General features: G+C 47.1%; 2 protein-coding genes across 2 annotated transcripts; both read left to right on the top strand.

Moving 5' to 3' along the window:
• The first annotated feature begins 278 nt into the window (after window positions 1–278).
• LOC120047226 (RNA polymerase II degradation factor 1-like) lies at window positions 279–5,648 on the top strand. The gene is made up of 5 exons (XM_038992754.1): window positions 279–723; window positions 1,002–1,730; window positions 1,901–2,326; window positions 2,453–3,280; window positions 5,635–5,648. Exons 2-5 carry the CDS (start codon window positions 1,475–1,477, stop codon window positions 5,646–5,648), a joined length of 1,524 nt encoding a protein of 507 aa, XP_038848682.1. The 5' UTR covers window positions 279–723; window positions 1,002–1,474.
• A 443-nt stretch (window positions 5,649–6,091) lies between these two features.
• LOC120048584 (zinc finger protein 628-like) lies at window positions 6,092–12,256 on the top strand. The gene is made up of 2 exons (XM_038994667.1): window positions 6,092–6,464; window positions 6,929–12,256. Exon 2 carries the CDS (start codon window positions 6,943–6,945, stop codon window positions 10,819–10,821), a length of 3,879 nt encoding a protein of 1,292 aa, XP_038850595.1. The 5' UTR covers window positions 6,092–6,464; window positions 6,929–6,942; the 3' UTR covers window positions 10,822–12,256.
• Window positions 12,257–12,258: the final 2 nt, after the last annotated feature.

Below are 12,258 nucleotides of genomic sequence, written 5' to 3' on the forward strand. Positions count from 1 at the left end.
TTCACTGCTACCCCAGTAATCACTCCTTTCAATGGCACCCCTTCCTTGAGAGCAAAACAATTCACATTTCTTGCCTCCATTCACTTAATGTGGAGAACAATTATCACAGACCACTTCTGGTTACCCTCACCAATTCCACAGCACCAAACTCTGTTTTCACCCACCCTGAAACCACAAATGGATCCCCAAAAGGCAAGGGTCCACTTTTAACAAACACGTCACTCCTACAGTCACAGACTCATCTTTAATCTGACCCTCGGCTCTGAGAACTTCACACCTACCACCTCCGATGCTTCGACCTCATTAACTTCCCTTTCTCCTCCGGTCTTAAACTGGCTCTGCTTACACTTTCTAACATTCTTATTTAACAAACCATCTCCCCTTTTCCGCCATTTTTAACCGACTCAAGCTCACCCCCTTCCTCCCTCTCTCTCTCTCTTAGACCTCCTCTGCCCGCCATTCCTCCTCCGCATTCAAAGTACTGTATACGTATCCTTATGATTATACTGCACTTCTCCTGACATACATCTTGCCCTTGCCTTATGGCAAATGCCTCACATATTCCTATTCCCTTTATCTAGCGCTGGGAACATGTGACAGTGGAATGGTGACGTCGATATTCAGCGACGCTCTACGGTTTGTGTACAATTTCAAGCTTGATGGGAGGGTTACGTTTAGGACAACTGCATCAAATGTGTCTTTGTTTTGTCTTATAATCGTGAGGTGAGTAAAATAAGATTTTATCCCACTAAGTGTATTGACATTTTCGAGATTAAAGCTAGCTAATTTGAAGCGCAGTGCCCTTCATTACTATATCAGCATCACCCGTAATATATGCGGAATGCGCAACCATTGCGGATGTGGTGCAGAAAAAATGCGCATCGCTGCGACAAACGCAATTATAAAGGTGCTAGAAATCATCAAGTTGAAACTTATGTTGTAAATCATTTGTAATTTGTGAAACTATTTGGTAACATGTATTATATTTCTCTCTTTTGTAGAATTCCCTCGATCCTCTATTTACTCAAGTGTATCTGCACTTTTGCATATCTCTGTTGATGGGTACTGTCATATAGTTGTTTTTGCACTAATATAAAGGAATTTAAATTCTAGTTTTCAGAGAGAGTGCATGTCTCTCTTGGCCATATTTTACAGTTGATGAACGTCTGCTCCAGGACTTTAGCTGTAGGCTACCTGGTATGAATGAATAATATCTTATGCAAACGAATGCACATTATAGTGAATGTTGATCTCAGTATGTCCCTGCACAAGATGCTCTCCTAGCGCCCCTATTTTTTTGTGTGCCACTTAGTTGTATCCTGTGAACATATGCCTTATGCTGCCCCCACTGAAAGATTAGTTAGTTGTCAGGTAGATATTGCTCAAGTCTCCAACAATGCTGTGGTACGGCCGGCCATCTGTCGCAGTGTGAATGGAACTGTCAGTTGGTCCGTCTGTAAACCAGGCTTGACTCATGACTGAGTACTACGAGGAGGGGGGGCTGCTGTACGAGCACTCGCCTCCCATGCACATCAAAGTGGAGTCTCCGGAGGGACCCTTCGGAGGGGGCGTCTCAGAGGACGGCTTTCCCAGGGAGGATGAGGACTCGGAAGGCAGCTGTGACCAAAGCAGTGGGCTGCCTGGTGGACTCCCCTTCAACGTGGTGGTGGTGCATCCTAACATCATGACCCCTGGCATGTCCTCAGATGACCTCCTATCCATGGAACAGCGTAAGCTTTAACCAACGTTTAGCTATTAAATGCATGTCTACTGTTCAATATTAATGCTTGCAGTGGTGCTCTGTACTGTTATGATAAATATGTTATAACTATTACATTTTTATGTTTCACCTCATATGACACATAGTAAACACCTATAGATCAACTCTGTCTTTCTGTAGACAGAGGTATGTCCTCTATGTTGGCAGCAGGGGGTGCAGGAAAGAGGAAGAGTCGTTTTAGCGGTGCAGAGCTGGAGGTGCTGGTTTCTGAGGTGACGCGGTGTGAGGGAGAGCTTTTTGGTCCTGCTGGGAGGCTCCGGCGCAGGGAGAGAGAGAGGATCTGGGCAGGGATCCTGGAGCGGGTCAACGCTGTGTCCAGAGTCCCTCGTACCCTCCGCGAGGTCAAGAAGCGCTGGGACGACCTGAAGAGACGCAATGGAGGCAGGCTGGCAGACGCTAGGCACCGCACTTGTTACCTGCCATCCAACAGAGGGGCTTCCATGCTGGGACGGTCAGCTCAGGCAAGCCCCAGGCTTCACCAGGCCAGACAGAAGCAAAGCACCAGAGGGAAGGCCAGTTTCACGTGCTTAACTGATACAGAACCAGGTAAATCTGAACACTAACAATGAGGTAAAGCCTTAGATTCAAGCCTTGTAGGAACATTCAGATAATACATGTAAAAACTGCACTTTTTAACCACTGCTTTCTACTATATCCTCTTGTTTATTGCAGTGGGTGGAGGTGAAGGGTCGGAGAGGGATGGCTTTGAGAAGGATGAGGATAGTGGAGCGCGGGAAGGGGAGGTGGGAGAGGCGGGAGAGGCGGAATGCGAGGGGGCAGAGAGCAGTATGGAGGAAAAGCTGGGTTTAGGACTGGGACTGGGGATAGGACCTCCCCCTAACTCGGAACGCTGGCTGCCTCCCTCTCCCCTCTACAGCGCCCCTTTCCTCAATGGGACTCCTCAGCCTAGTCCCCAGCCCTCACTAGGGGCCCAGCAGGGACCATTGGAGGCCCCTCCTCGCGGCTTATGGCTGGAGGACGAGCTACGCGGCGTGGGGGAGGCAGCTCTGCAGCTGGGGGATCGGGTGGAGCAGAGTCTTCGGGAGTTTGGGGAGGGATTCAGATGTGATATGAGAACATTAGTGGCCTCTCAAGAGGCACTGGCAACCAGCCTACAGCAAAACAATGTTCTCCTGCAAAGGCTGCTGGGAGTCCTAGAGGCACAGCAGCAGCAACAACCACCACAGCAGCAGCCACATCATTCCCAAAAACAACAGCCACAACAATCAATAATGCAGCAACCACAACAGTTACAGCAGCAGCAACCACAGCCTCAACAACCAATTCAGCAGCAGCAGCCGCAGCAGCAACAACAACAGATACAACCACAACAGCAACAACTGTTACTACAGCAACCCCAACTGGTGCAGCAGCAGCAACAACAACAGATACAACCACAACAGCAACAACTGTTACTACAGCAACCCCAACTGGTGCAGCAGCAACAACAGCTACAACTGCTACCACAGCAACCACAGCAGCAACACCCCCAGAGTCCAAGTAATCAACCAATTTTAGCAGTTGCCCCTGTACCACCACCCCCAGATATTCTTGATGGTACCACCCGTCCAGATCCACCCGCAGTCATTAATGGACCCGTCCAACGGCCAAGGCAGGGGAGAATTGTTGACCATAGACGAAGAAGAAGGCGTTAGATAAAGAGATGTAAATAAGCTTTGATGTACTTTATTTATTTTCTCTTATACAATCTGATTTGAAATAATTGTGTCCCTCCAATTTCAACCAAAGTTGAAAAAGTTATGTTTCTTTAGTACATTTCTTATGTAGAGTGTGGAAAGTATTCAGACCCCTTGACTTTTTCCACATTTTGTTACGTTACAGCCTTATTCTAAAATGTATTCAATTAATGTTTTTCCTCATCAATCTACACACAATACACCACAATGACAAAGCGAAAACAGGTTTTTAGAAATGTTTGCATTTTTAATTTTTATAAACTGAAATAACTTATTTACATAAGTATTCAGACTCTTTGCTATGAGACTTGAAATTGATATCAGGTGCATCCTTTTTCCATTGATCATCCTTGAGATGTTTCTACAACTTGATTGGAGTCCACTGTGGTAAATTAAGGTCCCACAGTTGACAGTGCATGTCAGAGCAAAAACCAAGCCATGAGGTCAAAGGAATTGTCTGTAGAGCTCCGAGACAGGACTGTGTCGAGGCACAGATCTGGGGAAGGGTACCAAAACATTTCTGCAGCATTGAAGGTCCCTAAGAACACAGTGGCCTCTATCATTCTTAAATGGAAGAAATTTGGAACCACCAAAATCTTCCTAGAGCCGGCCTCCCGGCCAAACTGGGCTATTGGAGGAGAAGGGCCTTGGTCAGGGAGGTGACCAAGAACCCGATGGTCACTGATAGAGTTCTTCTGTGGAGATGGTTGTCCTTCTGGAAGGTTCTCCCATCTCTGCAGCCCTCTACCAATCAGGCCTTTATGGTAGAGTGACCAGATGGAAGCCACTCCTCAGTAAAAGGCACATAACAGCCTGCTTGGAGTTTGCCAAAAGGCACCTAAAAGGACTCTGACCATGAGAAACAAGATTCTCTGGTCTGATGAAACCAAGATTGAGCTCTTTGGTATGAATGCTGAACGTCACGTCTGGAGGAAACCTGGCACCATCCCTAAGGTGAAGCATGGTGGTGGCTGCATCATGCTGTGGGGATGTTTTTCAGCTGCATGGACTGGGAGAGTAAGGATCGAGGGAAAGATTAACAAATCAAAGTACAGAGAGATCCTTGATGAAAACCTGCTCCAGAGCACTCAGGACCTCCGATTGAGGTGAAGGTTTACCTTCCAAAGGGACAATAACCCTAAGCACTCAGCCAAAACAATGCAGGAGTGGCTTTGGGACAAGTCTCTGAATGTCCTTGAGTGGCCCAGCCAGAGCCTGGACTTGAACCTGATCGAACATCTCTGGAGAGACCTGAAAATAGCTGTGCAGTGATGCTCCCCATCCAATGGGAGAAGCTCCCCAAATATAGGTGTGCCAAGCTTGTAGCGTCATACGCAAAAATACTCGAGGCTGTAATCGCGACCAATGGTATTTCAACAAAGTAAGTAGAGGGTGCTCTGTACTGAGTAAATGGTCTGAATACTTATGTAAGTGTGATATTTCTGTATTTTATTTTTAATACTTTTACAAACATTTCTAAAAAAAACTTTTTTGCTTTGTCATTATGGGGTATTGTGTGTAGATTGATGGAAGAAAAAAACAATTTAATACATTTTAGAATAAGGCTGTAACGTAACAAAAATGTGCAAAAAGTCAAGGGGCCTGAATACTTTACGAATGCACTGTATATATTATTCAAACTAAACACAGTAGGCTAATTGAAGGTTCAGCCCTCATCCACATATATTAGCATAATGTATTGGTTGGAAGTTGCTGCAATAGAACCAAGAAATGTCAGCAATTTCTGTTTTGTCCAAATCTTGTAGATAGACAATCAGCATTACAGTGACAGAAAGCACTTTGGAGTCTGCAGCAATCTATCATTAGAGCATATTAGTAAATGACCATTGAAATGTAATATACCAATGCTCTTCCAATTTTATGATACATATTAAACATGCAATGTGTGACAGGCTGGACATACACATGCAAATCTTAGAAAAAAGTATTATACAATGTGTATTTAACATGTGATGATAAATCATTATAATTGGGCTATAATGTTTAAGATATGGAAATGTTTCCCTGCATAGCTCTTAAAGGAAAATCTGCATCAGTATGTATTTTGCTTCAGATTTTCATTATTTGTTTCTCGTGATGTTATCAATTTATTAAGCATTATCTACAAGTATGATGTATGTGTTATCTTGCATGCAGTGTCTGATGTGTAGACAATAAAATGCAAGGGATCTGTAAACAAATTAATCATTTGTGTACCATTTTGCACAATTTATATATCTAAATATAGTTTTAGGGTCTGACTCTGTTCTGAGACATGTATTGACTAAAGATTAATAAAGGCAACCCTGAACTATATCTCATCACAGCTCTTCAATAGCTCTTTATTCAGACAAGTGCTGATGGTGCAACCTGGTGACTGATGTGAGTGAATGCTCATGGAGAAATGTAAAATGCATTGCTTTCGTTTCAATACTCATGACAATCTGAAGTGGATAAACATATCACCTGCAGAATGCAGTGCAGGCCTTCACACCATCACACTCTAGCGGCCAGTAACATACTATACAATTCGTTTCGCCTTCGCGTTGAGGAAGAGGGGTCATAGAGAACCATCTTTGGAAGAGTGCTGCATGGGTAAAACATGGCTGCTGTGAATTCGTCAGAGAGACGCCAGGGCGACCCCAACGATGAGCTGGGGGACGTAGCACAGAAATGTGAATCATTTGACTATAAATCGACAGACCCCGATAACACTTTTGCTGTTGAAATAGACAGAATTCCCAAGGACTCAAATGAAAATAGAGAATCTGGTATTGTTACCGATGGGCTTGCTAGCCAGACTGAAAGCAGCATTGCGCTTCGAGCTAATGATAGATCAGAGATATGTAACGAGTTGGTAGATTTAACATCTTCTGAAGAAAAGACCCACAACACCGATGTTTCCTTCAACAAGCAGCGGCATTTCGATTGGTCTGAGACGGAGGACGAGGAAGACGGCACGGATGCAAAAGAGAATGGAAACGACGGTAAGTTTATGTTTGCTAGCTAGCGTTGACTATGTTTCTTCGAATAGCCTGCCTTATCAATATGAGCTATCTAAGCTCACCTCTATCTATTTAGGAAAACAGTCGTGTGCAAAAACAGACTGAAATGTACGGGGTATCCCTGGAAACATGCAGGATGCAGCATTGACTGTAAATGTGCTCTTGCTCACTTTAATTGCCAAGATGCTAGCTAGTTGTCTCATGCGCTTAGTGAGCTAGCTTTGTTATTGGCCAACCGTTTATCCAATAGGATATTGATCATACATGCGACTCAAAATAGTACACTGACCTTACCCTTCGACGTCAAATTCCTTTATTCATAATATTTGTGTGGAGATTGATTTGTGTAGTAGGCCTGTTTTCATATTTAGTCTCAAAACGTTTGTATCCATGCTTACTCATGAACGCTTCACAATGGCAATGTTGTATTTCTTTTGTATTTACAGTTCGTAATGGTGATATGGGGATGACTCCTGAGGTGCATCAGGATAAGATTACTGAAGATATCTCAGATGCAGAGGATGTGGGAAAAGAAAAATCACATTCTGACGAGGAGATGGATGTATCAAAAGACACAGGTGAAGAACAAGATTGTAATGGAGGAAAGGGGGTGGAGGAGGAAGAAGAGGAGGAGGAAGAAGAAGAAGGAGGAGAAGAGGACCAAACAGTGAAACGGAGGAAATGTAGTTTGGAGTGCAAAGACTGTGGGAAGAGGTTCACCCGTCGGGAGACATTCAACCTCCATCGTCACTTCCACGCTCACCAGGATGAACTGGCCTCACTCACCTGTAAGGAGTGCGGCCTTACCTTCCATCACCGCAGCAGCCTCATCAAGCACCGCAGTGAGCACCAACAGAAGGTTGAACAGCCTGTGGAGCGGAAGAAGAGAAGGAGCCCACAGGGAGTCCACAAGGAGGAGAGGTCAGGCTTCCAGTGTGACCACTGTGAAGAGACTTTCCCATCACTGAGCAAACTGAGGCTCCACACCTGCAACTGTGCCCCGGATAAGGCGTACCGCTGCCCCCTGTGCCGCAAAGAGTTCCGCATGAAGATCTCCATCACCAGCCACATGCAGAACCACTCCCTGAGCTCCCACCCTTTCCGCTGCCAGGAGTGCCACAAGAGCTTCTCTGACATATTTTCCCTGCGTGACCACCAGGGCTCCCATGCCTCCCTCAAGCCCTACGCATGCCCAGAGTGTGGCATGGTGTTCAGGCACCGCTCTGTCATGGAGGACCACCGTCGTAAGCACACAGAGGACACACAAGGCCCCCACCGGTGCAACATCTGTGGGAAGCACTTCAAGTATTCCAGCCTCCTGCAACAGCACCAATACCTTCACACAGGCCAGAAACCATTCCGCTGCCCAGACTGTGGCAAAACGTTTGCCTTAGCCCAGAACATGAAGGCGCACTGCCGCCAGCATAGACGGCACCCTCACACCTGCTCTATCTGCCCCCTCACTTTCCCCGACCAGGGCAGTCTGCAGGCTCACGTGTCATGCCACGAGACAGTCGGGGGACTAGACAAGGAGAACACAAACCACGGGGTGGAGCCAAAACGTATATTCAACTGTCCCCTCTGTCCTCAGAACTTTCCTTCACCAGCTGACCTGAGGGCTCACATGCTGATCCATGAAGCGGAGCATGAGAGGATGGAGAACGGGGCGTGTAAAGACTGGGAAACAAACCGTTACACCTGTCCCCACTGCCCTGCCACCTACTCTGACCAGTCTAATATGATGGCCCACCTGACAACTCACGCGTCTGCCCGGGTCAGTGTAGAGAGGCAGGGTAATGGACTTGAAGTAGGGAGATCTGCTCCACTTAACACTGCCAATGTTCCAGGGAGGTGGCATAGGGAGGAGATGAGTAGTAAGCCTTTAAAGTGTCCAGACTGTGGCAAGTTGTTCCGTCACCGCTCTGTGTTAACGCTGCACATGCGTATTCATTCCAAGGACAAGCCTTACCAGTGCAGGGTGTGCAACAAGTCCTTCAGATTCAACAGCTATCTGCAGCAGCACATGATCATTCACACCGGGGAGAAACCATACAAGTGCCCAGACTGCAGCAAGGACTTTGCTTTCCTGCAGAACATGAGAACCCATCAGAGGCTGCACACACAGAAACCGTTCCGCTGCACAAAGTGCCGTAAGGGATACAGCGACGAGAATCAGCTTCAGCGCCATTTGCTGTCACACAACGGCGAAAAGCCCCACAAGTGCCACCTCTGTGAAAAGAGCTTTGGGCTGGCCTACCTGCTGCGGGACCATCTGAACACCCACACAGGCGAAAGGCCCCATCGCTGTCAGGAGTGCCACAAGACATTCCCCTGGCTCGGCAGCCTGCTGGTGCATCAGAAAATCCACGCTCGAAAGCGCCAGGGGTCGAGTCAGCCTTACTCTTTTCCAATGGCAATGAGGATAAGAGGCAAGGGTAGCAGGGGCCGGAGCGGAGGCAGGCTGGCATCAGGCTGGCCCAGGCCGGGTGGAATGGGGCGATCAGGTATGGACACGCCCCAACAAACACCTCCATATCAAGTCCCAATATCTAGGAGTCCTGAGTGGCAGAGGAGGCCGGCCCAGCCACAGCCTCCCATGTTTTCATCCCAGATGGATATGCAGCAGCCAGGGGAGACGTCTGCGAGAAGGCCTCCACCAGTCCACCAACAGTGGCGGGTGGAAGGTGGAGAACTGAGGCCTGTCCCACTGCCTAACCAGTCTCAACCGTCTCAGGATCCTGAAAGACAACCAGCGCCTGTCCAACAGCAGCCATCTCCACAAACACAGCCACAGCAGGTACCACAGTCTCCACTGATACAACAACAAGTGCAATTACAGCTACAGCCACATCTACATCCGCAGCTGCGCCAACAGCAGGTTCAGCATCATCTACAGTCTCCGCTGATCCAACAGCAATTACAGTGGCAGCAACCAGGTGGACAGCTCCAGCCCCAGCCAGTACCACAGCAGCAGTGGCAGCCTGCCAGACACTTGCTCCAACTCCAGCAAAAGCTGCCCTGGTTACCAGATGCTCAGCCCCGGCCCACCCCACCACAGCAACCCCAGCAGTGGCACTCAGATGGCCTGCCTCGGCCACCCCCACAACAACAGCAGAGGAATTCAGGCAGGGCAGAGGCACCTACAACGTCACAGCCTGGTCTTAGTGCATCTCAGAGCCTAGAACCCCCTCCTCCAGGAGAAAGTGGAGGGACCATGCCCTTGGGTAACAAAACACCCCCAGTGGCCGGGCCACAGAACCCCAGCCCATTAGCTGTGAGTGAGCAGGAGCAACACAGGCAACAGCCGAAGCCCATGAGCTGGGGTAACACACCCACTACACCACCAGTCCCCACACTGAGCTCTGTTCAGCTTGACTTCCCTGGGTCCCCCATTTACATGGATGGGGCTGCTTTGTGGGGTGGGCTGAGGTCCTCTCCATCAGTGCCACCATCCCAGAGCGCATCAAACAAGCTGGGCCAAGAGCTTAAGCTACCAAGATGGTCGAGCGTCTCAGTGCCAATGCAGAAAGCTGTTAATGAATCACCCACACCTCCTAGAAAAGAGGACACTAGAGTTTGGGACTTTAATGCACCTCTGGTAATGTCCCCAACTGTTAGTTCATCAGAGAAAGCTGGGAGTGGGCGTGAGCAGCAGAAACAGTGGTCTCCAGCTCTACTCAGTACATCCTCCTCAGCTCAGATGGGCCACAGCTCTGTCATGTCAATTTCAAGCCCTCCATCTCATGGGATTGGAGGTAGTCCATGGGATTTCAAAGGATCCCCCTCAAACAAATCAGGCCTTAGCCAGGAGTTAGAGCAGCAGCAGCAAAAACATCTATCCTCCAGCTGGACCAATGTACCCACATCCACCCAGAATGTTCCCATCTCCATTCAATATGACCCACAACGTTTCACTCACGGGGTGGGACCCACTGTGTGGGGTTTCCAAACCACTCCAGCTGGCCCGCAGCAGCAGCCAATGGTAACAGGCACTCAAATCATCATAAATCAGACCTCTCCTTTCTTCTCTCCTCTCCCTCCGCTCCCTCCACTTAGTTTGCCTGGCTCACACCCTCTTCACTCTGTAGCAGTCGGCTCTCTACCAAGGCCTCCACACCCAAACATTTTCTTCACGCCACAGGCGGTCATGAGTGAGAGGCCACACATGACACAGACCCTGTCGCTACCTCAGCTAGCCCCACGGCCTGTTCCTCACAAACTGGGCCGTTTGCCTTATGCCCCAGACCGCCTTCTCCAGTGCATGATCTGTGGGTGCTCTCTACCCCGGGAGTTAGACTTGCAAATGCACTACATGCAGCATGCACAGGGAGAGATTTGACACTGGCAAAGAGTGCATCTACCACTCTGTTTTTCCAAATGTTTTTAAATGTACATTTATTGTATAACTATAGCAATTTAGCTGTGTTTTGTGTCCTTTTTGGACATTCTCCATGTTGTTGATCTGTCACTCTATAAGAAAGGGTCAGATACTCTCAAAGTGTATAGTTTGTTAACTTTATCAAGCACAGTTGTCAGTTTTCTGAGTTCACAGCTTTACCTTAAACTGCAAAGAACTTAGAAATATGACTGTGTAATGGATTTCTTGGCCAGTACCATCATATTTACTGTGTTGTAAACATACCATGGATTTACCCAGTTTATTAGGTACACCAGCCCGTTCACAAAAATATTTTGCACCTATAGACAGTGAGTCACGTGGCCGTGGCTTGCTAAATAAAGCAGGCATCGAGGCATTCAGTTACTACTCAAATGAACGTTAGAATGGGCAAAACAAGTGACCTCAGCGACTTTGAGCGTGGTATGATCGTTGGTGCCAGTCGCACTGGCTACAGTATCTCAGAAATGGCAGGCCTCCTGGGTTTTTCAGAGATGCGTGTCTAGGGTTTATTGAGAATGGTGTGAAAAACAAAAAACAGTCAGCGGTACTAGATGGGTGTACCTTAAACTGGCCGCTGAGTGTGTATGTCAACTTATGGATCTTTGTTAGTTTTTCTTTCTGTGTACATACACTCTGTCTTCGTTACACCATTTAAATGTATTCCTCAAACAAGTGGATTTCACCTGTGTTGCACTGCATATTTGTGCCTTTTATTGTTTCAAAACACTCTGCATGTTCTTTCTGCTCTCTCTTAATGTTGTAGTGGGTGTTATTCAAGTTGTCAGGTCGGAATAATGAGTCATTTCTTATTCTGTCTTCATTTGGGTTAACGTTTATCTTGTTTTGGTGCTAGAGTTATGAAATTAGGGTTATTGGGAGGAGCACACATTTTTATCCAAACAGTGTGGCATGGGTTAGTATACAAATTAATGTATTGTATTCAAATGAAAAACTAATAACTCACTTTACCTGTTGGGTTTGTGATATTGTATCAGGAACATGACAATGTTGCCAGAAGATACGCTTGTTTACACTGAGCTGCACTGGGATCAGAAAGCAATCATGGTTATATTAAGAAGCCGTGGAGCAGACGCGAGATATGGGTCGGAAAACGTACCTCTATGCAAGGATGGGATAAGCCACTATACTCCAAATGTTACCTTTATCCACATTGTACATATCTTGCGCCGGCTCCACGGTGTCTTAATGTAACCATGCTTGTGTTCAGACCCCAGTGCTGCTCAGTGTAAATCAACGTAATGGTAGGGTCGTTATCTTCTGGCAAAACATAATGTAACATATTTTACGTTTTACTACATCTGTGCATTAGCAGTAGTTTTAAATATGTAAATACCTGGTAATAAAAACCATTGGGAA

Source organism: Salvelinus namaycush, chromosome 5, assembly GCF_016432855.1.
Source record: "Salvelinus namaycush isolate Seneca chromosome 5, SaNama_1.0, whole genome shotgun sequence".
NCBI classification, from domain to species: domain Eukaryota; kingdom Metazoa; phylum Chordata; class Actinopteri; order Salmoniformes; family Salmonidae; genus Salvelinus; species Salvelinus namaycush.